Here is a 26,990-nt window from a genome sequence, read left to right on the forward strand (position 1 = left end):
CTGGAACCAGTACCTGGGTTGGGCCGAGTACGCACAGAACTCCCTCCGCCAAGCCACAACTGGACTAACACCCTTCCAGTGCGTACTCGGCTACCAACCCCCACTGTTCCCCTGGGATGGGGAACCCTCCAACGTCCCAGCAGTCGACTACTGGTTCCGGGAGAGCGAGAGGGTTTGGGACTCAGCTCACCACCAACTGCAGAGAGCCCTGCGCAGATGCAAGATGGCAGCCGACCTTCGGCGCTCCGACGCTCCAGTATACCAACCGGGGCAGAAGGTCTGGCTGTCCACCAGGGACATCAGGATGCGTCTGCCCTGCAAGAAGCTGAGTCCCCGCTTCATTGGCCAGTTCACCATCCTCCGGCAGATCAACCCCGTCACCTACTGACTCCAACTCCCTCCACAGTACAGTAGGATTCACCCCACATTTCATGTATCACTGCTAAAACCTCACCACCCTTCTGTTGTTCCCTCCACAGAACCTGACGTGACAGCCGCCGAGCCCCCCCTTCCACTCATCCTGGAGGACGGCACAGCTTACGTGGTTCGAGAGATCCTGGACTCCCGGCGCCGTGGTGGTCGACTCGAGTATCTCGTCGACTGGGAAGGCTATGGCCCCGAAGAACGCTCATGGGTCCCCAAGAATGATATCCTTGATCCTATTCTGTTACAGACCTTCCACACCAACCACCCAGACAGACCTGCTCCACGCCCCAGAGGAAGACCACCACGACGTCGGGGTCCGCGGCCCTCAGGAGCGGGCCGTGGGAGGGGGGGTACTGTCACAGACACGTCAGGTTCCACCTCACTTCCTTACCCACGCACTCAATCACCAGCATACTAATCACCGCCACCTGAAGATCATCAGCACCATCATTACCGCCACTATAAAGCCACCACACTCACACACACTCACTGTCCGGTCTCGTTTGCACTACAGCACATGTATGCTTACCTTAAGGACTCCCAAGGACATATTTACCTGCTCCAGCGATCTCCTTCATCTCCTTCGTCTCCTGTTTTCCTCGTGTGCCTACCTGCCTGTGTGTGTGAGTGTCTCCGCCGTCTCCCTCCAGTGCATCTCTCCTCCAGCATCTGCAAGTTTAAAAAGGACAGTATTACATTCCATTCATCTCTCAAGAACCACATATCTGCTTGCTATCACCCAGTGCTCTGCTTATTGTGAAATAAAACTCACCTGGTTTGCTTTTACCTCTGTCTCCGTGTCTCTGTACGTAACAGTGTTATTTAAAACACTTTTTAAGTTTGTTTATACTTATTACATTCTACAGTTTGTATATACAAGTAAATACAAGTGTATTTTTTTCCAAGTGTACTGTTCTTTGTATAACAACTGCTGTTATTCGATGTAATGTTGTTCTGTAAATAAAACGTCTATGCCAACTAGATCAAGTGAGTTCTTTATAAATGGACATAATTGCTTCCATATTATTGTAATAGATTTAAGTAATGTTATTTATGTATTATAGTTTATATAATTAAAATATAAGTAAAAGTTTTGGCTGGGTATCAAATTTAAATAGAAAAATGTATAAACAGTATGGAAGATATATAAACGGGGCTGGGTCGTACCTGGCGCGCTGTGCGCATTTGCGACGACCTGATTCCAGCTTGATTGCGGCAGTGTTGGCAAGGTAACGGCTGCCACGCTTGCCCGGTTGATTCGGGTCGGAATCGGGCAGTGAGTACACAAGCATCCGGCCCGATCGCAGCAGACAGAAATGGGCCGAGTGGTAAGTCTCTGGTAGGCGAGAATCTAACAGGAACTGGCCCGAGTGTATTTTGCTATCTGGGACGCGTTAAACTCCCAGCCCTAGTAATTATTATATCCTTAAATGCACAATTTTTCAATTATTATGAAGCTCTTAGTTTAAAGGCACAGTATGTAGTATGTAGGCCTAGCTTGATGACACCAAGTTTGAGCGCTGAATCTTGGGTGATGTCGTCTTCACCTCACAGCCAGTGGAAAATAATCGGGACGGGACTCGCGTAGAAACCATGTTCATGGATGAGATTATTAACATTACTGTAGTATGAAGCAGAATGGGGGCGAGTGCTGTGGGAGCTGAATGAGGCTGCTGGAGCGATTGCTAATGAGAGACAATCGCGACACACGGCTCAACAGCAGAGGAACTTTTATTATGCCACAGTTGCTGTTTCCGCTTCTTCCGGTCAAGCGTTTGAGGTAACGCAGCTGTCATGTTCCTGTCACTTCCCGGACTCCAATTCCCATAATCCTCCCTGCCAGTCACCTGCACACACTCCACACTAATCACTAATCACCACACCCAGCTGCAGCACATTAACTGGACTATATAAGACTACCATTCACCACACATCATTGCAAAGTCTTGATTCACCCTGTGTTCAATTCTGAGCGTTCCCCTGTGTTTATTGTCTGCCTGTCATCGAACCTGTCTGTGTACCGTTTACGATCCTCTGCTGCCAGCCTTTGGACTTTGCATTGTTTCCTGACCTGTGAATGATATCTGCCTGTCCTGACCATTGCCTGTATCCTGACCACGATTCTGCCTAGCCCTTGCTGTTCCTGTTTGCCCCTGCCTAGTCCCTGCCTGTACGACCACGCTTACTTTAAATAAAGCTTGCTAATGGATCTCTGCCTGAGTCCCGTCTCGTTACAGCAGCGCTGTTTTATCATATTGGATACATTTGAGTGTGTTGTTGCCGAGCGAACGCTGTGAGACACTTGACACTGCAAGATAGCTTAATCGATTTTAGAATATCATATTAATAAATGCTGGATGGCTTGTGCTGATAAATGGCATGCAATTAAATACAAACATATTGTATGATGGAGAAAATGCTGTATTATACTGTTACTAAAAATAAAGTTAGATACTTGACAAAATACTGTTTTTTTCTGAGGCATGGTAAAAGCATGGTACTCACAGAAAATCAAGAAAACTAGATTTAAACAATAAGACTAAACGTGTTGAGCTATATAACAATAATTAGTTCCCATTCAGTCGGTCACGTTCGACGTACGTCGGACAGACCGACGAATAGGAATCTCGTTAGAGAGGCCAATCTACTTCGAGTGTAACTAAAACGAGCCAATGCACATTGGCATGCAATCATATGCATCAGCTGCTCGCCTCGCAGCGCGGGTATATAATGAGCAGCAGGTGCGATGCATCTTCAGCTTTTCGATTCGGAGCCGAACGGTGTTTGTTCCTGTTCTCTGCAAGCAAGTGTCTGCTAGAAGACGAGTCAAGCTTTTTGGTTGAACTTCTCTTTTTTTCCGAGTGCGGGCGAACAGCACAGCAGCGGGGTTGAAGTCCTCTCTTTTTCTGTTTTTGTTTTGTTTGCTGTTTTTGAGCAAATAGCTGTTTTGACAGCATCAGAAGGCTGTTCTCACGGCCGGTACGGTGCACTTTTGAGCGCTGAAAAGCCGTTTTTACGGCTGGTAAGAGTGAGCGCCTTCAAAGAGAGAGAGAGAGAGCACACGACAGGCTGCACACAATCCCTGTCTGTGTTGCGGCGGCCGTTCCCCTGCGTGCTTCAGCACTTTTAAAAGAGTAAAGTCCCTGAAAGAGCTTACACGAGTAGATTCGCGTCTTTTTAAAGATGACATCCTACTTGTGTTTCTGAATGCGGTCGTTCCTGTCCTCACTGACAGCCACGATCACTGTTTCGCATGTCTGGGCGCGTGTTGAAACGATGTTCGTGGGTGTTTCATGTTTTCATATGAGAACATGATCACGTCAACACGCCGGTCGTGACTCTTCTTTCTCCGGGAAGCTTGAGTCCCCTCTGTTGAGGTCAGCGAGAGCAAACCTCTCGCTCCTCTGTGTGTCGTGTGCCGTCAAGCTGCCGGGCTGCAGCGCGGGTTGTCACGGCAACTCGGTTGTCTCTGCGCTCTAGATGCGCGGTTCCCTTGCATAATCTCCATTGTAGCGCCCTCTCTGGTGCACCAGAAGAGGTCTACTTTGCTGATATGGCTTGGGTGACGAGGTTGAGGGGTTCCTTCGGGGAACCAACCCCCTAGGGCCCCTCCCTCTCTAGCGCATTGCAAGCTGTGCAGTTTCTGGATTGGATTGCTGGTCCTTCTCATAGGGGAACCTAGCATTTCATTCAGAGCTCCAGCTGAGGGACAGACGTCGATTGCAGCATCGGAGAGAGTGCTGTTATGCTGTGGAAATGAGGGTGACGCTGCCCACTGTAATGGTGTGTGCTTATGCTGACTCAGATTCAGGATTTACAGCCATGCTTTCCTGGGTCTTCCAGATGTGCATGGAAAACTTGGCAGTATGGGGGTATGTTGGTGCCATAAATATGGAATGCCAAAAGTGCCAAAATTTGCATAAGTTTTTCCTCTCTCACTACCCTCTTGGATGGGGTGGCTGTACACAGACCACACCCACCCTGCATGTGAGGCCAAGGCACTCTTTTTGCATGAGGGTAGTTCTGTGCTGGGGTTGAGCTGCGCTTGTTGACTAACCGTGATCAAAGTCACGGCGCAGGCCCTCAGCTAGACGATGTCCACCTCAGTGGTCCAGAAGTGCCCCCTGGCTTACCTTGTGAGGTGCGAGAGGTTGTCAAGCTAAATGCTTTCTCAATGCTCCCATCTTACGAGGTGGCCTTTTCGGTGACACTGTCGAGGACTGAGCCCAGCGGTTCTCCTCAGTTAGTAGCGGATCGGGGAGCTTCCCATGACAAAACCATTGAGTTCCTCTTGGGCCGCCCCTCGGTCTGCTCGTCGCCAAGGGTGTCGTCCCCTGCAAAAAAAAAAAAAAGTCCGGCCCAGCAGGCTCTGCTGTGTCCATTGCAGGGAGATGACGCCTCCCGTCTCTGCAGCTGTTAAGTGGTTGGTGAGAATCACCCCTGAGACGGGCGACCCAGAGATGGGTGGGGCTGCTCTTCCACCCCTGGAGGAGGGCCGGGTGGTAAATCCTTTTCTCGGGTTTGTTTCTGTTCCGCCACTGACCCAAGAGGCAGCGGTACCCAAAATTAAAAGAGCAGTTCCTCCATTTCCAGGTCTGAAGAGGGTTTGGAGAGCAGTGGGAGGAGAAAAACCTCACCACTCTCATCCCCCTCTTCTGTCGCCAGCGGACAGCAGCGAGCAGCGGGCAGCCAAAGCCTCGACTGCTCCCTCTGTCCATCCGTGGAACCAGGTAAGTGTTGCCTAGCACACTGTGACGCCGCTTTGGGCCGCCTCACAAAGAGAGCCCCCCGAGCCGCGTCCCTGTGTTCCACCTCGCTGCCCCGCTGCGGGTACGCCGGTGGTCCCTTTGGTCCCGCTTGTAAGGTCTCTGCGAGCCTGGTTAGCGCTGGCTCATTCGGACCATCAGGCTCGGCTATGCGATTCAGTTCGCCCGGCATCCCCCCAAGTTCAGGGACGTCCTCTTCACTACAGTGAAAGATGTCGTTGCCCCTGTCTTGCGTGCGGAGATCGCAGTCCTACTGGTGGAGGACGCGATAGAGCCGGCCCCTCCAGCCGATATGAGGTCAGGGTTCTACAGTCCCTACTTCATTGTACCCAAAAAGAGCAGTGGGTTACGACCGATCTTGGACCTGCGAGTTTTGAATCGGAGCCTGTATAAGCTACCGTTCAAAATGCTGACGCAGAAGCGCATTTTTGAGTGCATCCGTCCCCGAGATTGGTTTGCAGCGATCGACCTGAAGGACGCGTACTTCCATGTCTCGTTTCTTCCGCGACACAGGCCATTCCTGCACTTTGCGTTCGAAGGTCGAGCATATCAGTACAGAGTCCTACCCTTCGGGCTGGCCCTGTCTCCCCGCGTCTTTACGAAAGTCGTAGAGGGAGCCCTTGTTCCCATGAGAGAACAGGGTGTTCGCATTCTCAACTACCTCGACGAATGGCTCATTCTAGCACAGTCCCGGGATTAGTTGTGCGAACACAAGGATTTGGTGCTCAGACACCTCAGCCAGTTGGGTCTTCAGCTCAACTGGGAAAAGAGCAAACTCTCCCCTGTGCAGAGGATCTCTTTTCTCGGTATGGAGCTGGATTCGGTCGAAACAGATAGCACGCCTCACAGAGGAACGTGCTCAGTCGGTGTTGAACTGCCTGAATACGTTCAATGGCAGGACAGCAGTCCCACTGAAATTCTTTCAGAGGCTCCTGGGGCATATGGCGGCCACGGCGGCAGTAACCCCGCTTGGTCTGCTTCATATGAGACTGCTTCAACACTGGCTTCACGGCCGAGTTCCGAGATGGGCGTGGCAATGTGGCACGTTCCGGGTGCCAATCACTCAGGAGTGCCGCCAAGCCTTCAGTCCGTGGTCGGACCCTTTGTTTCTCCGGGCAGGAGTGCCCCTAGAACAAGTGTCCCGGCATGCTGTGGTATTCACAGATGCTCCTGCCACCGGCTGGGGTGCCACGTACAACCGGCATACAGTGTCAGGGGTTTGGACGGGACCCCATCTGCATTGGCACATCAATTGCACCCGCGTCCAGACCTCTGGAAACTCCATGTCTGGTCCCTGGACGGGACGCGGAGGTTCTAGGTGACTTACCCCCTGAGGTACTTAACACCATCACTTCGGCACGTGCACTGTCTACGAGACGTGCTTACGCCTCGAAGTGGAACCTGTTCGTCGAGTGGTGCTTTTCTCGCCGAGAAGACCCCCGAAGATGCTCGATCGGAATCGTGCTTTCCTTCTTGCAGCAAGGGTTGGAGCGTAGGCTGTCCCCCTCCACTCTCAAAGTCCATACTGCTGCTATCTCCGCTTACCACGACCACATAGATGGCAAATCTGTTGGTCAGCACGACCTGGTCGTCAGGTTTCTTAGGGGGCGAGACGGTTAAATCCTCCTCGTCCCCCCTCCATACCTTCTTGGGACCTCGCTCTGGTGCTAAGAGCACTTCAGATTGCTCCCTTTGAGCCTTTGCAATCGGCAGACTTAAAGATTCTGTCTATGAAGACTTTGCTGCTGGTTGCATTGGCCTCCATAAAGAGGGTAGGGGACCTGCAGTAATTTTCGGTTGACAAATCGTGCCTGGAGTTCGGGCCGGGTGATAGCCACGTGGTACTAAGACCCCGGCCTGGCTATGTGCCCAAGGTTCCTACCACTCCCTTCAGGGACCAGGTGGTGAGCCTGCAAGCGCTGCTCGGAGGAGGCAGACCCAGCCCTGGCTTTGCTCTGTCCAGTTCGCGCTTTGCGACAGTACATAGACTGAACCCAAAGCCTCAGGACCTCAGACCAGCTCTTTGTCTGTTATGGAGGCCAGCAGAATAGATGCTCCTGCCACCGGCTGGGGTGCCACGTACAACCGGCATACAGTGTCAGGGGTTTGGACGGGACCCCATCTGCATTGGCACATCAATTGCACCCGCGTCCAGACCTCTGGAAACTCCATGTCTGGTCCCTGGACGGGACGCGGAGGTTCTAGGTGACTTACCCCCTGAGGTACTTAACACCATCACTTCGGCACGTGCACTGTCTACGAGACGTGCTTACGCCTCGAAGTGGAACCTGTTCGTCGAGTGGTGCTTTTCTCGCCGAGAAGACCCCGAAGATGCTCGATCGGAATCGTGCTTTCCTTCTTGCAGCAAGGGTTGGAGCGTAGGCTGTCCCCCTCCACTCTCAAAGTCCATACTGCTGCTATCTCCGCTTACCACGACCACATAGATGGCAAATCTGTTGGTCAGCACGACCTGGTCGTCAGGTTTCTTAGGGGGCGAGACGGTTAAATCCTCCTCGTCCCCCCTCCATACCTTCTTGGGACCTCGCTCTGGTGCTAAGAGCACTTCAGATTGCTCCCTTTGAGCCTTTGCAATCGGCAGACTTAAAGATTCTGTCTATGAAGACTTTGCTGCTGGTTGCATTGGCCTCCATAAAGAGGGTAGGGGACCTGCAGTAATTTTCGGTTGACAAATCGTGCCTGGAGTTCGGGCCGGGTGATAGCCACGTGGTACTAAGACCCCGGCCTGGCTATGTGCCCAAGGTTCCTACCACTCCCTTCAGGGACCAGGTGGTGAGCCTGCAAGCGCTGCTCGGAGGAGGCAGACCCAGCCCTGGCTTTGCTCTGTCCAGTTCGCGCTTTGCGACAGTACATAGACTGAACCCAAAGCCTCAGGACCTCAGACCAGCTCTTTGTCTGTTATGGAGGCCAGCAGAAGGGAAAGGCTGTCTCCAAGCAGAGGATGGCCCACTGGATAGTGGATGCCATCGCCTTGGCTTACCAAGCTCAGGGCGTGCCCTGCCCGCTCAGGTTGCATGCTCACTCCACGAGAGGTGTCGCATCCTCCTGGGCGCTGGCTCGTGGCGCCTCGCTGACAGACATTTGTAGAGCTGCGGGCTGGGCGACACCTAACACATTCGCTAGATACTATAGCCTTCGTGTCGAGCCGGTCTCCTCCCGTGTTCACGCCACAGGTCAGAGGAACGGAGAGGCCCCGGCTTAGTGCTGGCTTGCTGCGCTATATGCGCTTCTTTTCTCCAGAAAGTCCCTACAAGGCAAACCCTGTCGAGTCCTCTGATATCCCTTCGGCAGCCGACGTGCCGGAGCGTCTGGCGCCAGGCCTATACTCCGTTGTATCCTTGAGAACCGGGTTTAGGCTGGGTTCCATATGTGTGACCCTACGGGATCCCATATGGTTGGTTCCACGGTTGCTCCTAAACGAAGCCCATGTCTTTCCCTCTGGGAGAACCTACCCTTCCATATGTAGCACAGCCCTACAGGGTTAGTCCATATGTACTTCTCCACATAACTCCTTCGGGGAAGGATGTGGCTTCCGCAGCGTTCCTTTCCCAGCGAAAGGGTACGCTTTCCCAGCGTTATCCAGTAGTCTCACTGAATGGGTTTTGGGGAACAGCAGTGATCGACTCTCTCTGTGTTAGCCCTGTCCCACCATCCTCAGGCAAGGGGGTTCAGGTGGCTTACAACAGAGCGCTGGAAGGGGGCAGCTCCTGTGGCGCTTTGGTAGGGATTCCTATTCGTCGGTCTGTCCAACGTACGTCGAACGTGACCGACTGAATGGGAACGTCTCGGTTACAAAGGTAACCCTCGTTCCCTGAAGGAGGGAACGGAGACGTACGTTCCGTCGCCACAGTCGCTGTACCCCGCTGATGCTGCCGCCTATCCGGTTCGGCTCCTCAGCAACGCAAGATGCAACGCACCTGCTGCTCATTATATACCCGCGCTGCGAGGCGAGCAGCTGATGCATATGATTGCATGCCAATGTGCATTGGCTCGTTTTAGTTACACTCGAAGTAGATTGGTCTCTCTAGCGAGATTCCTATTCGTCGGTCTGTCCGACGTACGTCTCCGTTCCCTCCTTCAGGGAACGAGGGTTACCTTTGTAACCGAGACGTTTTCTGTCTATAAATGTAACTAAACAGTTGTTCCCTTGTCTAATAAAACATGTAATATATTAAAGAGTCTTTTGTGTTTCCATGGTTTCTACAAAATAAAATCAGAAATCGAGGGTAATGCGGGTATGACGTCACTGATAGACGATGCACGGACAGTCGGACACGTCCATGTCCTGGTTAAAAACTGCTTATTTCTCTGGATTTAAACATTCTTGGAAACATTTGGCATAATGTACGTATACAAGTCAACAAATTATATATATATCTGTTCAAGTGGTTTTTGGATATTTTAATCCAAATATCCTACATATTGTGCCTTTTTAAATGAATATAAATATAAAAATATGTAAAGCTTTAAAAATGACTACGTTTGTTTACATGTTGAAGTCTCTAAAGTGTGTGTTTGTTTGTGTGTGTGTACAGTGCCTTGCAAAAGTATTCATATCCACTGAACTTTTCCACATTTTAACACGTTACAACCACAAACAAAAATGTATTTTATTGGGATTTTATGTGATAGACCAACACAAAGTGGCACATAATTATGAAGTGGAAGGAAAATGATAAATGGTGTCAATTTTTTTTTACAAATAAATATCTGAAAAGTGTGGTGTGCATTTGTATTCAGCCCCCTTTACTCTGATAACCCTAAATAAAATCCAGTGGAACCAATTACCTTCAGAAGTCACCTAATCAGTAAATACAGTCCACCTATGTGTAATTTAATCTCCAGTATAAATGCAGCAGTTCTGTGAAGCCCTCAGAGAACATTAGTGAACAAACAGCATCATGAAGACCAAAGAACACACCAGACAGGTCAGGGATAAAGTTGTGGAGAAGTTTAAAGCAGGGTTAGGTTATAAATAAATATCCCAAGCCTTGAACATCTCACAGAGCACTGTACAATCCATCATCCGAAAATGGTGTAGCATCTGGACCAATCAGGCACACAAAACTATTCATTATATTTAAGGAATTACCCATAAACTCACTCTATCAAAGCTCTGTGAACCCATCCCCCTAAAACTGCAACTAGCATCTCAAACGTAGTTAAACTACAGGCAGAACTAGATGTCCTGTTACAGATACTTGGACCTTTTATGATCAGGAAGAATTTTGCAGAGACCAGTGACTCATTCTTTCTGAGAAGGACAAATAAACTCCTTTAAAGGTGCCCAAGAATGCTTTTTCACAAGATGTAATATAAGTCTAAGGTGTCCCCTGAATGTGTCTGTGAAGTTTCAGCTCAAAATACCCCATAGATTTTTTTAAATTAATTTTTTTAACTGCCTATTTTGGGGCATCATTAACTATGCACTGATTTTTTCAGCGCGCCGCCCCTTTAATTTGCGTGCTCCCTGCCACACGAGCTCTCGATTATATTACAGCACATTTACAAAGTTCACACAGCTAATATAACCCTCAAATGGATCTTTACAAGATGTTCGTCATGCATGCTGTATGCATGCTTCGAATTATGTGAGTAAAGTATTTATTTTGATGTTTATATTTGATTCTCTATGAGTTTGAGGCTGTGCTCTGTGGCTAATGGCTAATGCTACACTGTTGGAGAGATTTATAAAGAATGAAGTTGTGTTTATGAATTATACAGACTGCAAGTGTTTAAAAATAAAAATAGCGACGGCTCTTGTCTCCGTGAATTCAGTAAGAAACGATGGTAACTTTAATGGATCATGTCAGTTATTATTGCTCCATCTGCCATTTTTGCTGTTGTTCTTGCTTACCTAGTCTGTTGATTCACCTGTGCAGATCCAGACGTTACTGGCTGCCCTTGTCTAATGCCTTTCATAATCTTGGGAACATGGGTTGGCATATGCAAATATTGGGGCGTACACCCCGACTGTTACGTAACAGTCGGTGTTATGTTGAGATCCGCGTGTTTTCTGGAAGTCTTTTAAACAAATGAGATTTACATAAGAAAGAGAAAGCAATGGAGTTTGAAACTCAGTGTATGTCTTTTCCATGTACTGAACTCTTGTTATTCAACTATGCCAAGGTAAATTCAAAATTTTGAATCTAGGGCACCTTTAACCCTATGTATTCTCTATATAACCACTTGGGAAATGTATAAACATGTATCCAAGTTTCCCCATCTCATGACTTTTCTTTCATGGGCTTTATTCTATGTATTCATTTTCTCTTTTGAACTAGTTTGGTATTAATATTCCAGAGCTGCAATGTATAGTTAACTGGAATCACATGGGTAGCATGTTTGGTATCTACGGACTCCAACTTATGATTCCTATTTGGTAATTTATGTTATGTCCATACCTGTGCAACACATCAGTTTTACAAGAATATTTAATAGTTCTTATTCAAAAACCGAGCTTGTTAATCTTTCTTGGTCGTAAAAGCCCTGACAGGAGGTGTGTTGTCACCCGGAAATACAACACCTTCATTGGCTACATCAACTTTAAGAGGTTGGACTTGGACCAGAGGTTAAAAGCTAGAGAACAATGCCACTTTCTTTCTTTCCTTGCTTCTGGGACCACGGAACAGAAGTCTATTGGCTGGAGGCCTTTTCAGGTCCAAGGCCTTTAGGCCTAAGCCTGCTGGCCTCAGCCTACCAACCAGCCATGTGCTCAATATCCAACATAGAAAAGACTGGTAACAACTTCAGACGAAATCCTCAAGACCTCTCCTCAACCTGTAGATCCGACGCTCCTCAGCATAAAGGCATCTTGCAAGTATCGTACATTTTAACACTAAACAGTGATTTAGTATTGATTTGTAAGACTTACCTTTGCTATTGCTAAAAGAAACTGATGATTCCTTTCCAGATTGTCTTTGACTTTTTCCTATAGCTCTCCGTACCTCTTCCAGTTCAACCCTATCATTACTCATTCTTACCTACAGTACATATGTGTGTGACCTTTGTTGTATGTTATGTGCAGTGATGGGAATAACGGCGTTATAAATAAACGGCGTTACTAACGCCGTTACTTTTTTCAGTAACGAGTAATCAAACAAATTACTTTTTCTCCCGTTACAACGCCGTTACCGTTACTGGCAAAAAAAAAATGCCGCGTTACTATAATTGAGCTCACTGAAGCGGTTTTCATCCGAGAAGGCTCTCTCTCAGCCATAGGACCTGCAAAGTTTTTTCTCTGGTGTGTGCTGTGGTTAGCCATACACAAATATAATTTTAAACTGATAATAATGAATGATGTTCGGTGTGTGTGTCTCAGAGCATGCGAGCGGAACGCGAGCTCAAGCCAGAATACCCTTTGTGACATGCAGGATACCTATATGTGAAATAAGTTTTTCTAGTTAACTAGTAGTTATTAATTTAAGCCATTAGTTGACTAATCACATTTATATTAATTTAATTTCTTAAATACTGGAGCGAATAAACCATAATAATGAGCGTTTATGTAGGCTATATATCACTCAAGTGCACGCATAAAGCTTGCCATAAAAACATGGCAAAAGTAATAATTATGAATGTGACCAAAACAGCAAGGAGATATTTTAATTGTTTATTAATAAAGTAATGTTTTCTGAATCAGTGTCGGCTGCGAAGATGAAGTTGACATTGCTGACTCTCATTGTGGGCGCGCCTTGAGAGAGAATGCACATTTCTTTCGGTTTAGTCTACATAATCAGAGTAGCCTATTTCTTTTCGTTTTTAGATATTTCAAGCTTTCTGTAGAAATATTTCTCATGCCTGTGAGGCAAGCAGCCAATACGCTGAGTTTCGGTTCATTTAGCCTATAAGATGCGCTCCAGTTCACGCGCCAGTGATCGCGTCCGCGTCTGCCATGATTATATTGTCTTATTTGCTTCTTATTTATTAAATCCAGGCAATTGGTTGATGAAACATTGATTAAAATTAAGATACAATTTTTACAAAACGAAATTCACTTTAAAGAAAGGCTTTCTACAAAACAGAACTTAATGAAGTGGTCAAAATCATGTCTGACCCACTCCATGACTCCCGATATATTGCGCATCTTATGATGCATCTTACTCATGCTGTTCACTTTTCATAATCAAGTAAATTAATTTAAAACATAACATAGGACTATTTAAACATGAAACTACATTTTCTTTAATGGCTACCAACACGTATTAGAGTACAGAGAAATTTCATAAGCAAGAGCGGATCATGAATCACGAGTCGGATCAAGAATAACTTATTCTTAGACTTAAATTTAATATTGGGGGCATTAAAGTTATTTGACATACTTAAAAAAAAAAAAAGTAATGCAATAGTTACTTTCCCTGGTAATTAGTTACTTTTAAAATGATGTAACTCAGTTACTAACGCCGTTACTATTTGTGAGAAGTAATTAGTAACTATAACTAATTACTTTTTTAAAGTAACGTGCCCAACACTGGTTATGTGTTTGTTAGTTTAGTTATGTGTTTGTGAGTTAGTTAATAAAGATTGTGCACAATACATGTTTGGTTCTGACTCCGTCTGCTAATAAACTGCCTCTTAAGTGATTTAGATCCCGACTAGATGCTCTGAGTAGTACGGTACAATAAGAATGTTATTTTTCCATAACTTGGAAATTAACATTTCATAGAATTAACAAACAATCAACACTGAGCGTTCACTGGACGAACAGGGTAATTGATTGTAATATTAATCTTAATGTAGCTACATCCAGTTAATCTGATTAATGGATTTACATATTCATAATTATTCACTCTCTAGTTGTGCAAAGCTGGTTGTAACCACTGAGACAAATCAGACACAATTATTTGTTATAGTTAACCAATAATTGTTTTCAAGCACACTGGGGCCTGTCCCCCATCCCCCGAGAAGTTCTTAGTTACAAGTTTTAATGCACTAAAAAAGTGGTTGCCACATTGAGAGCAGAGAAGAGACACGCAAAAACGTGCATCTTTCCTGCATTATCCCCACATAACACAGACTCTCTTGCATTAATGTATAGACAGACTGTTCTATAATTGAACATGCACATTCCCAGGAAATGGTATCCATTATTACCGTTGCTGTATTACAATCATTGTATTCACATGTTTTATGATACATTTAAGGTAACTTCAATTATGCCATGTTTAGTGTCTATGGGTTCGTATCGAGAAGATTTAAATGCTTGTGTATGCGGTATGTCCATACCTGTGCAACACATCAGTATTACAAGAATCTTTAATAGTTCTTCTTCAAAAACTCAGCCAGTTAATCTTGCTCGGTCGTAAAAGCCCTGACAGGAGGCGTGTTGTCACCCGGAAATACAACATCTTCATTGGTCCGGTCAACAACTAGGAGGTGTGACTTTGACCAGAGGTTAAAAGTCAGTGAACAATGCCACTCCCGCTCTCTTTCTTGCTTCTTGGACGACTGAAGGGACCCCCTTTTTGCTGCAGGCCTTTTCAGGCCAAGGCCCGTAGGCCATAGGCCCAGCCATGTGCTCATCTATAAGTTGTTTCATAGTACTTCATCCAACAGAGAAGATACTGGAAACAACTTCAGACCGATTCATCAAGATTTCTCCTCAGCCTGTAGATCCGATGCTCCTCAGCCTAAAGACATCTTGCAAGTATCGTACATTTGAACGCTAAACAGCGATTTAGTATTGATTTGTAAAACTTACCTTTGTCAGCAAAGGTGTTTATTGCTGAGGAAACTGATGATTCTTTTCCAGATTGTCTTTGACTTTTTTCCTATAGTTCCACTTCCGGTTCAACTCTATCATTCCTCATTCTTACCTATGTATGTGTGTGACCTGCGTGTATGTTATGTGTTTGTTAGTTTAGTTATGTGTTTGTGAGTTAGTTAATAAAAATTGTGCACATGTTTGGTTTTGACTCTGTCTGCTAATAAATTGCCTCTTAAGTGATTTAGATCCTGACAACATCCTCTGAGTAGTACTGTACAATAAGAACGTTGTTTTTCCATAACCTGGAAATTAACATTTCTTAGAATTAATAAACAATCAACACTGATTGTCACTGGACAAACAGGTTAATTGATTGTAATCTGATTAACTGATGTACATATTCATAATTAATCACAATTAATAATTATAATGAGTTATGAATAATGATTAATATTTCCCCTTTGAGTTAATTCGATACATGGTAGAGACATAGCCAAAAGACTTGCAGCTGTAATTGCAGTGAAAGGTGGTTCTACAAAGTATTGACTCAGGGGGGCTGAATACAAATGTACACACTCTTTTCAGATATTTATTTGTAAAAACATTTGGACACCATTTATCTTTTTCCTTCCACTTCACAATTATGTATCACTTTGTGTTGGTCTATCACATAAAATTCCAATAAAATATATATATCTATTTTTTTTGTGGTTGTAATGTGTCAAAATGTGGAAAAGTTCAGTGGGTATGAATACTTTTGCAAGGTACTGTATATATATATATATATATATATATATATATATATGTGTGTGAATATATATAAGTGAATATATATCCCATTTCTTGAGGGAATCGGGAGAGCCATCTGCACCTCGTGGTTCAGGACCTGCTGCAGCAGAGATGAGTAGGAAACTGCACTCATGGGGTTTGCAGGTGGAGCTTGCTGACGAGTTTGAAAGAGGTATGAATATCTCTCTGTCGTTGGTGGCTGGTGAGAGAAAGCTGCCGGATGATGATGTGTTCTCTCACATCATCTGATTCAGGCTGTGAGTACGCTCCTCACCTCGAGCCAAGAGGAGCAGGCAGAGGCTGTTGAGATCGAGGATGTCTCTGAGCACTCGCAGACAGCCTGCCCTGCATAGGATATGCCCTGCATATCCTCTTGTTTAGAGGGTCACTCAACAGAGCTCCGCTAGGGCAGTATTTTTGAGTTGTAGGCTCTCTGTGAGCCTCCTTACAAGCTGTTCTCAGCGTAAGGTGTAGTTAGGCCTCCTCTCATTTTTGAGAGTTGCCATGCTGAGGCCTTCACTTCTAGAGCTCTGCTTTCTACTGCCCAGCCATCTACTGCGAGTGTCATCAGGTCTCCTCTCGCTACAGAGAGTTATCTTATTGAGGCCTCCACTCGCCAGAGCTCCGCTAGATCATTATGTTGCAGGTTGCAGGCTCTCTCTGTGCCTCCCTGTGCGGTTTCCTATGCGTAGAGAGTAGTTAGGCCTCCTCTCATTTTAGAGAGTCATCATTCTGAGGCCTCCTCTCCTAGAGCTTGGCCATCTACTGCAAGCATTGTTAGGCTTCCTCGCGCTACAGAGAGTTATCTTTATTGAGGCCTCCACTCATCAGAGCTCCGCTAGGACAGCATCTGTAAGTTGTAGACTCTCTGTGAGCCTCCTTACAGGATGTCCTAAGTGTGGGGTGCAGTTAACCTCCTCTCGTTTCAGGGAGTTGTCATATTGAGGCACAAGAAATGAGACACAAGAGACGTGCATTTAGGATTGCACATGCACATTAAGGATTGCTCATGCGCATTAAGGATTGCTCATGTGCATTAGCTTGATCCATCCTGAAAAATACATTTTTTTGTCATGATTTGAGCATTTAGAAACAAAAATGTATGAGACAGTTGTTGTTAGATTTCATTGGTGATTATATGAAAATATGAAATTTAATTGAAAGCTTGGCAAACAGCTTTGGAGAATTTGATGTTTCCCCATTCAAAGTGATAGGATCTGCACTTGAATGCCTGAGAGTTTCAAAGATGGCCGCCGAGTGAAATGACTTGTCTTAAAGGGACTTTGACGCAGCGCCTCACTCCCATTGTTACATGCATAACCCGAGACGTTTATATATATATATATATATATATATCAAGTACATAAACTAACTTTACAACTTTTACTTGCACTCATATACTCATATAGCATGATGTCCTTGTTAATAGACAGCTCTTTTCTTCTTGCTGTGTAAATGCGTTATAATCTTCAATCTCATAATATTCTACAGAAGAGAAGAGTGAATTGTAGTTTACTGTTTCAGAGCATGTGACTTGACGATTCGCTACTGATTTCACACTTTCATGGGCATGTGCTTCATAGTTATTCCTAAACTCAGGATCAAAGCCTGAGTTGACAAAGAAAGTTGATGCTCAGCGTTATGGTACCAACAAAGCCTGATGATTGGTTTGTTCAACTACCATCATGGAACGAGTTCCTGGGTCCAGTGTAAGCCCAAACAAATCAAGTGTAATATTGTTTGTCTGTACTATTCATGCCTTGGTAGTAAAGCTTGTGGGAAAATCTATTATTTGAACCATGTTTTTGTTTAAAGTTTAGTGAACAGAAAGTAACAGCATTCTGACAATTTTCATAATAGTGAAAGAAAACAGCTGACATTAAATAAATGTTAAACATTAAATAAACATTATATAATAATGTAGAGGAAAGATTGGAAGATTCCAAGGCAAGGGAGAAAACACACACACACACACACGCACACACGTTGTGTTTTTGTGAATTGAGGGGACTTTCCATAGGCCGTAATGCATTTTATACTGTACAAACTGTATTTTCTATCCCCCTACACTACCCCTACCCCTAAACCTAACCATCACAGGAAACTGTGCACACTTTTACTTTCTCACAAAAACATCATTTAGTATGTTTATAAATCCATTTACATTGTGGGGACCGCTAGCTGGTCCCCACAATGTAGGTGAACACAGGTTTATATTACATTGTGGGGACATTTAACATTGTGGGGACTCACACACACACACACACACACACAAGTGATAATCAGAACAAGCCCATACCTTTAGCAGAGAGAAACAAAAGTGGATTTTTCTCATATCAGGCCCCAGGTCTAATGTTACTTCACAGTCAGGGTCCTCCAGATAAACATTTACCTGCTTTTCCAACCTACAAAACAGGAATAACACTCATGCCTCCCACTGTAAAACACTAAAAGGCATTTACACACTGGAAAGCAAACTGCACACTCAAAGAATAGATTTTTGATGATGTTCACTTTATTTAAACAATTTATTTTGATTCAACACCATTGTATCAGGTTTCTGATACATGCGTGATCTCTCGTCTCCCTCTGAACAAAGTCCAATCTGATAGTTCTCAGAAAATGAACTGCAACTTAGTGAATACTAATCACAAAAAAAATAGACTTATGTCTAAAGAAACGTTGAAATGTCAGGTTTTCAGGTTTTTACAGACGCTAGGACACATTTCTCAATACTTAGGTCACTTTTGCAAAACTCTTCACACAGTTCTCCTAACCAACTTTCAGCTTGGCAAAGCAGTTCATTTCACATTCAAAATTGACTACAACTACCAAAACACTTTATTCAGGTCTCAAATCAACTCATTCTTCCAGAACACTAGCAAAGGTTGACAGCCGACAAACACACTTTGTCACCCACAAAACAATGACCTAAAAAACACTAACAACATGTAGCATTATACAATGTTTTCTTGTGAAAAACAAGGACACATCTCTGTTTATAATTCAGTTCAATATATGTTACTGGAATGAATCAGACATGATGCAGAATTCATCAATATTTTATGTTGTTTATTTATTTTTATTCTTTTTGCACCTTTTGTAATGAAATTGAAAGAGTAACACCTGTTTAGATGTTCATCTACAATGAGAATCAGCTGTGGCTGGTCCAATTGTCCAATTGTTTTTATAGCATTTCATTTTAAGATTTACAGTTTTTTACAGACGCTAGGACACATTTCTCAATACTTAGATCACTTTTGCAAAACTCTTCACACAGTTCTCCTAACCAACTTTCAGCTTGGCAAAGCAGTTCATTTCACATTCAAAATGCACTACAACTACCAAAACACTTTATTCAGGTCTCAAATCAACTCATTCTTCCAGAACACTAGCAAAGGTTGACAGCCGACAAACACACTTTGTCACCCACAAAACAATGACCTAAAAAACACTAACAACATGTAGCATTATACAATGTTTTCTTGTGTAAAACAAGGACACATTTCTGCTTATAATTCACTGCAATATATGTTACTGGAATAAATCAGACATGATGCAGAATTCGTCGAGATTTTATGTAGTTTATTTATTTTTATTTTTTTGCACTGAGTAATTCCAAAATACAAGAATTTGTATACACACCATCCTCTGATACAGATACAATTCAATTGTTTTTATAGCATTTAATTTTAAGATTTAAAATATATTTCATTAAAATATTACTGTAGGAATGTAGCAAATTACTGTCTTATTCAGTTTTGTATCATGTTATTGTTTTGAACATAAGTTTAACAGTTTTGAAAACAGTATGTAAGCATGTGCAAATTGGCATGTACGTACAAAGAGTTTTGGCAGTTGTTGTGTCTGAGTGAGAAAAGAATTCATGAAATTTGAGAGATGTAGTCATTGAATGCATTTTGTGCCAAAGCAATGATAATTGATCCTCAGTTTAGCCCACATAGACTTCTGTTGTGCTCACTGTGTGAAGAGTTTTGCAAAAGTGACCTAAGTATTGAGAAATGTGTCCTAGCGTCTGTAAAAAACTGTAAATATATATTTCTTTAAAATATTACTGTAGGAATGTAGCAAATCGCTATCTTATTCAGTTTTGTATTATGTTATTGTTTTGAACATAAGTTTAACAGTTTTGAAAACAGTATGTAAGCATGTGCAAATTGGCCTGTACGTACAAAGAGTTTTGGCAGTTGTTGTGTCTAAGTGAGAAAAGAATTCATGAAATTTGAGAGATGTAGTCACTGAATGCATTTTGTGCCAAAGCAATGATAATTGATCCTCAGTTTAGCCCACATAGACTTCTGTTGTGCTCACTGTGTGAAGAGTTTTGCCAAAGTGACCTAAGTATTGAGAAATGTGTCCTAGCGTCTGTAAAAAACTGTAAATCGTGTAAGTCAAATCGAAAACAAAAATTCTGTTTATGTAATCTGTATGAAAAGACACAAGTCAGATGCCCGTGATTCAGCTCATTATCCGCTAATGCGGCCACGCCCACGGAGCCAGCGCTATTCAGACGCAAAATCTGAGGCAATACATGTATACATCATCTCAATCATGTATTTATTGTCTTGAAAAGTGTTTATCTGTATGTTAAAGCCATGGTTAGCGATCTCTGGAAGCCTTTGTTAGTTCCTGGAATATCCTGTTCTTCTTTAGATTAATTTGTGGACTAAAGGTGCACAGAGCACCCTCCGGCTGCAAGTATGAATTGAAAACACAGTATCCAGCGCTCATAGTGATGACAATAAATATTAAATAAATATTACTCCTCTCTATAGAAAATTTACATAAACATATGAGAATCCATCAATATTTCTCCAAATGTGCATGCTTTTAAGATAAAAGCCTATATGAAATGCCATAGAGGTAACATAAATTGTTCAGACACTTTGCTTCACAGAAATACATTATATTTTAAAGTATATAATAGATATATAATATTGTAATAATATTTCACAGTATTGCTGTTTTTTCTGTATGTTTGATGTTGACCATGATGAGCTTGAGACATGATCACAGAGGGTTTTTTCACAGCCTACCTGACTGAAAGGCCTCATTATTATGCAGGTCATTAGAGGTTCTTTAATGTGATTCTTTTGTCTTTTCAGGTGTAAATCACCCATTATTAATGACGATTCACGCCTCCACGCATACTGTGTTTCTTGACAAAAAGTGTCTTACAAAAACTAAATCAATATATTGTTATAAATGAACGAGTAGGCAGGATCAATTTTACATCATTTTGAAGAAAAAACTCTAGTCTACAACCTCCAATACCCAGAAGTCTTGTGAACACAGATTTAATATATATTTTTTGGCCTTATTTCAGTGACTTAAGTTTTTTGTTTTTTCAATAACCACGCATAAACATTATTCCTTCAAAAACACAAACATGTACATACATGTTCCTCTCATATTATTGCAGCCTAGTTTGTGCTGAATACAGTGTAATGACACTTTTTCCATTAATATGTTTATGAACAACTGAAAAAAGCACAAATGTCAGGGCATGTCAAAACTTCTCCAGGGCCCAGAAAATCCTCAGACCCCAGAGGGTTAAATGTGATTTCTTCATGTTAAATTGACTTGAACTTGACACGATTACTCTTTGACTTAACTTTATGTTTTCATTTTGAAATAACATGTTTAAATCAAGTAGCCTAACCAGGAGTTAATCAAACATGACTTTTACTTCCCATCATGCTTTGCAAAGGGGCTGAACTGGGAGAGTAAATGTAGAAATAAAGTGTTATTTTAAGCATTTTTTAGCAAGATGAGAAAATGGTGTCTTTTTAATGTTTACTGTTCTATTATGTTGGTATTTAAAAGTTTCTGTTATGTCAATGGTTTTGGGATTACCATTGTGGTAAAGTGTTGAGCTTGTGCTTGGGTTGAGGACCTGCTGTAACAATCCACTAAATATTATAGCGGTGGTGCACTACTTAAAAAGAACATCTGTTCTGTTCAAGCAATGCTTATGAATAACCCACAACAAACAATAAAATGTTGATAAACCCCGGTGTATTTGCAAAGCAATTTTCAACAACCCAACCCACATCAATAACAAACATCTATATGAGTACAGGCAATACAACAACATAGATAATTGCAATTGTGAGTTTGGTGTGTGTGTAAACAGTCTATCACGTTGCATGAATACAAGATCAGTCTCACCGGTATGCATTGTCCGATAGCAGAATCTTTTAATTTAGTCCAACTGTTCAAAGTCCTCAAAGGTGAGTAATCTAAGCAAAAATAGCCAAAAAAAAAAACAAAAAAAAAAACAAACAAACTCCACAGCGAAGACAGCAACAGCAATTGCCAGTGAGGAACAGCCAGGACATTTTATCCTCCACCAACATTTCATGACTGAGCGTCAAACACGTGCTCCTTTTTTCCGCCATTATACCATCATCTCTTGCCTATATACAGGTATAACAGCGCTTACTTCCGGGCTGCCTGCGTAGAATGACGTAATGAGTTACATAACATCTCGCGATAATAGATTTAGAGCTCAAACACAGTAATACATAGGGGAAAAACAAAATCATACAGGGTTAAAGGGTCATGAAACCCCAAAACACTTTTTGAGATGTAAACAGATATGTATAGGCTGCACATCATTGGAAACACTAAAGGTACTCATTAATGTTATTCATAAGTGAAAAATAGTTATTTTTGCATTTTTCAGAGCGATTTCTGTCTTCCGGTTTGAAAAGCTGAGTCGGAGCAACGTCACAAAATCTGACATCATCGTGTACTTTCGGCCCAAGTATGGGCATAGTCGAACATGCTGACGTAGACCGTTTCAAGTGATTCTCAACATATATTCATGACATAAAGCTCATTTAATCCAATCACTGCACTGTAGTATGCATAAGATAATAATTGCGGTATAATGCATGAGGAAGTCTCACTTTTCTTGCCTTGGTCTCTTGTCATTCAGAGACATATTGTTGGTGTTCTTTTCCTCAGTGCTACAACACAATGTGTTTTCCTGAGATGTGACCAGAGCAGAGGTTTGTGTACATGTGGATTGTTTTGCTGTAATCTACCAGCACAAATGGAAAATATGTTCGCGTGAGATCACATTATTCGAATTCAAATGTCACAAAAGTGCTGTTCATTCACCCCTGCCTGCTCTAGCTGCATTCAAACACGTGAGCCGTAGGCTGTTTCCTTCAGCACAGCAGCACGTGTGTTGTTTGCATTTTGCTCGCAATGCAGTCAGAGCTGGAGTTTGATTACGAACACATGAAAATTATGACTGTTATGATATACACACGGAGCGTGCATATGATCAGTTTCAGCGCGGAGCTCCGCGATGAGTTTAATAACACTAGCCATGTGGCACATAGCTCATATAGAATAAAGTATCCGTGTTTAAAGTTTTTATTTCACACATTCTCCTGCACCAGACATTAACCAGCACGGTGCACACATATTTCATTAAGTCTTCTTCAAATTAATTATATGTGCAAACTGGACACTGATACAGTGGTGTAGCCTATCTGAACGCGACGATATGATTATTCTAATAGACAAAAGACTGAATTTGAGACTGCAGTGCTCGTAAACATAATCAAAGTAGCCTATTATTAGCCCTATTAAATATTCTTTTGCATTTCTCGCTTGTGCTTGTGAGTTTGTTGTCATATTCTCCGTGCTCTTATATTAATATTCATTATTGTGTATAATGAGTGTGTTCTATGTCTGTGCTTCATTGGTTGTTCTCTCCCCTCTTCTCCTCCTCTACACTCCCACTTTTCCAGAGCTTTACACGCCCATTTTTACTGAGTTTTTGCAGCTCAGAGGTGTGAACGACCAGGCTAAAACAGGGGGGATTCATGACCCTTTAATAAAGTGTTCTAACTTTTACAGAACAACCATACATATATATAAACCTCATTATGTGGCCACGCTACACTGCTAACAAGAATTCATATCAATTTAATAATATAGTAATCACAACGGTAGAGCTCTGGGTATCGTTTCCCAAAAGCATTGTAAGCCTAAGTTGATCGTAGCTCTATTGGTGGCAATGGTTCTATGATCAACTTAGGCTTACAACGCTTTTGGGAAACGAAGCCCTGGATGAAACCAGTATCACTTCTAGACTTCTAGACTGCCAATCACAGGACTAAACAAGAAGCATCAATCATAGGATTATTTGAATAATTAAATTTGAATGAAAACCATTCATCTAAAACAAATCTAACTGAAACAACAAGATACACTATATTGCCAAAAGTTTTGGGACGCTTGCTTTTTTGTGCACATGAACTTTAATGACATCCCATTCTTAATCCGTAGAGTTTAGTATGGAGTTGGCCCACCCTTTGCAGCTATAACAGCCTCAACTCTTCTGGGAAGGCTGTCCACAAGGTTTACGAGTGTGTTTATGGGAATTTTTGACCATTCTTTTAGAAGCGCATTTGTGAGGTCAGGCACTGTTGTTCTATCAGGTTGAGGTCAGGACTCTGTGCAAGCCAGTCAAGTTTGCAAGCCAAACTCGCTCATCCATGTCTTTATGGACCTTGCTTTGTGCACTGGTGCGCAGTCATGTTGGAATAGGAAGAAGGGGCCATCCCCAAACTATTCCCACAAAGTTGGGAGCATGAAATTGTCCAAAATGTCTTGGTATTCTGAAGCATTAAGTGTTCCTTTCACTGGAACTAAGGGACCAAGCCCAACCCCTGAAAAACAACCCCACACCATAATCCCCCCTCCACCAAAATTTACACTTGGCACAATGCAGTCAGGCAAGTACCGTTCTCCTGGTAACCGCCAAACCCAGACTCGTCCATCGGATTGCCAGACAGAGAAGCATGATTCATCACTCCAGAGAACACATCTCCACTGCTCTAGAGTCCAGTGGCGGTGTGCTTTACACCACTGCATCCGGCGCTTTGCATTGCACTTTGTGATGTAAGGCTTGGATGCAGCTGCTCGGCCATGGAAACCCATTCCATGAAGCTCTCTACACGCTGTTCTTGAGCTAATCTGAAGGCCACACGAATTTTGAAGGTCTGTAGCTATTGACTCTGCAGAAAGTGTGATTTTACGTGGCCTACCACTTTGTGGCTGAGTTGCTGTTGTTCCCAATTGCTTCCACTTTGTTATGATACCATTAATAGTTGACTGTGGAATATTTAGCAGTGAGGAAATTTCATGAATGGACTTGTTGCACAGGTGGAAACCTATCACGATACCATGCTTGAATTCACTGAGCTCCTGAGAGCGACCCATTCTTTCACAAATGTTTGTAGAAGCAGTCTGCATGCCTAGGTGCTTGATTTTATACACCTGTGGCCATGGAAGTGATTGGAAAACCTGAATTCAATGATTTGGAGGGGTGTCCCAATACTTTTGGCAATATAGTGTAGATATTCATTAAACTGAGATTTGAGGATGGTCCCTAAAACATAACATAGTTATGTTTAAGGGACTACCTGAGTTAAAAATTAACTCAGGTAGTCCACAGAAAGGTAAATTAACCACGTGTGACAATACCAGACCACTAACTGAAGGAAATGAGAAACTTAAATACACAATGATGATTAACTCAAAGACTAACAGATGTCATTATAAATGAGTGTCCATGGCAACTAATGACTGGTGGGAACAAAGCAACACAAGAAAAAGGGGCTCTGAGAGTCCAATATGAAAACGAAACCAAAAAAAAAGACAAAGAAGAACTCCCCCCTTCCAGAAGGCGACTCCTGGCACGGTTAATGAAAAATGTTTAAATAAAGTTCAGGAGAGTGGAGGAGCAGAGGACTTCAATGGAGGAGCAGAAGACCACCACAGCAGGACCGACGACCCCCGTGGAGGAGCAGAAAACCACCTCAGCAGAGTAGACTGAAGATCGCCATGGTGGAACTGTGGTCATGGAAGTGATTGGAAAACCTGAATTCAATGATTTGGAGGGGTGTCCCAATACTTTTGGCAATATAGTGTAGATATTCATTAAACTGAGATTTGAGGATGGTCCCTAAAACATAACATAGAATTCAAAGTTTCTTTAACACAAAACATATTTCACACTATTATGGATATCTCCAGCAACTGTAATGGCATTGCATGACTGTTTATTCACACTGCCAGAGCTTTCTTGTATTCTGTGCTTTCATACACATCCTATACAGTCCCGTAAAAAAAACAGTGACATCATGATGTGACATCTACTGTGGCTTTCGAGTAGGCCTGTTCTTTCATGCTTGTGTGAGTCACTCATTAACAATTGCATTGCATACCATTAGTCCGATAGTTCATCTTGAAAATATTCTGCCATTGGCTGGTAATCTATATATAGGTAACACTTTAGAATACCGTTCCGTCAGTAATGAATAACTACACAGTAGTGAGTAGCACAATATTAACATTCTAGTAATTGCTATTAACTATCAAGAAACAACTAATTTGTAAGTAATAGAACTCAGTTGAATGAGGTAGTTCATTATTAGCTAATCAATAACTACTATTTTTTTCATACCTCCCAGAGGACTACAAAGAACTACTACTAAGGTCAGATGAAGATGATCAAGATGCAAAAGGTTCAAAACAAGTATTTATTAAGTAAAATTAACTCAGGTAGTCCACAGAAAGGTAAATTAACCACGTGTGACAATACCAGACCACTAACTGAAGGAAATGAGAAACTTAAATACACAATGATGATTAACTCAAAGACTAACAGGTGTCATTATAAATGAGTGTCCATGGCAACTAATGACTGGTGGGAACAAAGCAACACAAGAAAAAGGGGCTCTGAGAGTCCAATATGAAAACGAAACCAAAAAAAAAGACAAAGAAGAACTCCCCCCTTCCAGAAGGCGACTCCTGGCACGGTTAATGAAAAATGTTTAAATAAAGTTCAGGAGAGTGGAGGAGCAGAGGACTTCAATGGAGGAGCAGAAGACCACCTCAGCAGAGTAGACTGAAGATCGCCATGGTGGAACTGATGGTGGGAGGAGCCAGGGTCGAGTTAGCGTGGTCAGACAGCCAACGGTGGAGTCCAGAGAACTGGAGACCCCGGAGCAGCTGAGGAAACGGAGAGACCAGACGACACCGTAGGTTTAGGAGGCCAGGGTGGAACCACGGTGAAGAGCAGCCGAAGTGGAGCCAGGGTAACGGTGGACTGAGGAGGAGCTGGTGCGACCAAGGACCAAGGCAAAACCTGAGGAAAGGCAGAGCCTAAGGAGCTGAAGGTGTGGAGGGATGAAGCACAGACAAGGTGATGTCTGACCCAGGTGGAGCCGGAGGGA

At 43.1% G+C, this 26,990-nt stretch overlaps 1 protein-coding gene across 1 annotated transcript in view; it reads right to left on the reverse strand.

Moving 5' to 3' along the window:
* Positions 1-26,990, reverse strand: part of kif6 (kinesin family member 6) — a 196,961-nt gene that overhangs the window by 114,211 nt on the left and 55,760 nt on the right. The window contains exon 5 of the mRNA XM_048190258.1: positions 18,005-18,110. Within this exon, the coding sequence (XP_048046215.1) occupies positions 18,005-18,110 (106 nt within the window). The remainder of the gene's footprint in view (positions 1-18,004; positions 18,111-26,990) is intronic.

This window comes from Megalobrama amblycephala, linkage group LG5, assembly GCF_018812025.1.
Source record: "Megalobrama amblycephala isolate DHTTF-2021 linkage group LG5, ASM1881202v1, whole genome shotgun sequence".
Classification (NCBI taxonomy): domain Eukaryota; kingdom Metazoa; phylum Chordata; class Actinopteri; order Cypriniformes; family Xenocyprididae; genus Megalobrama; species Megalobrama amblycephala.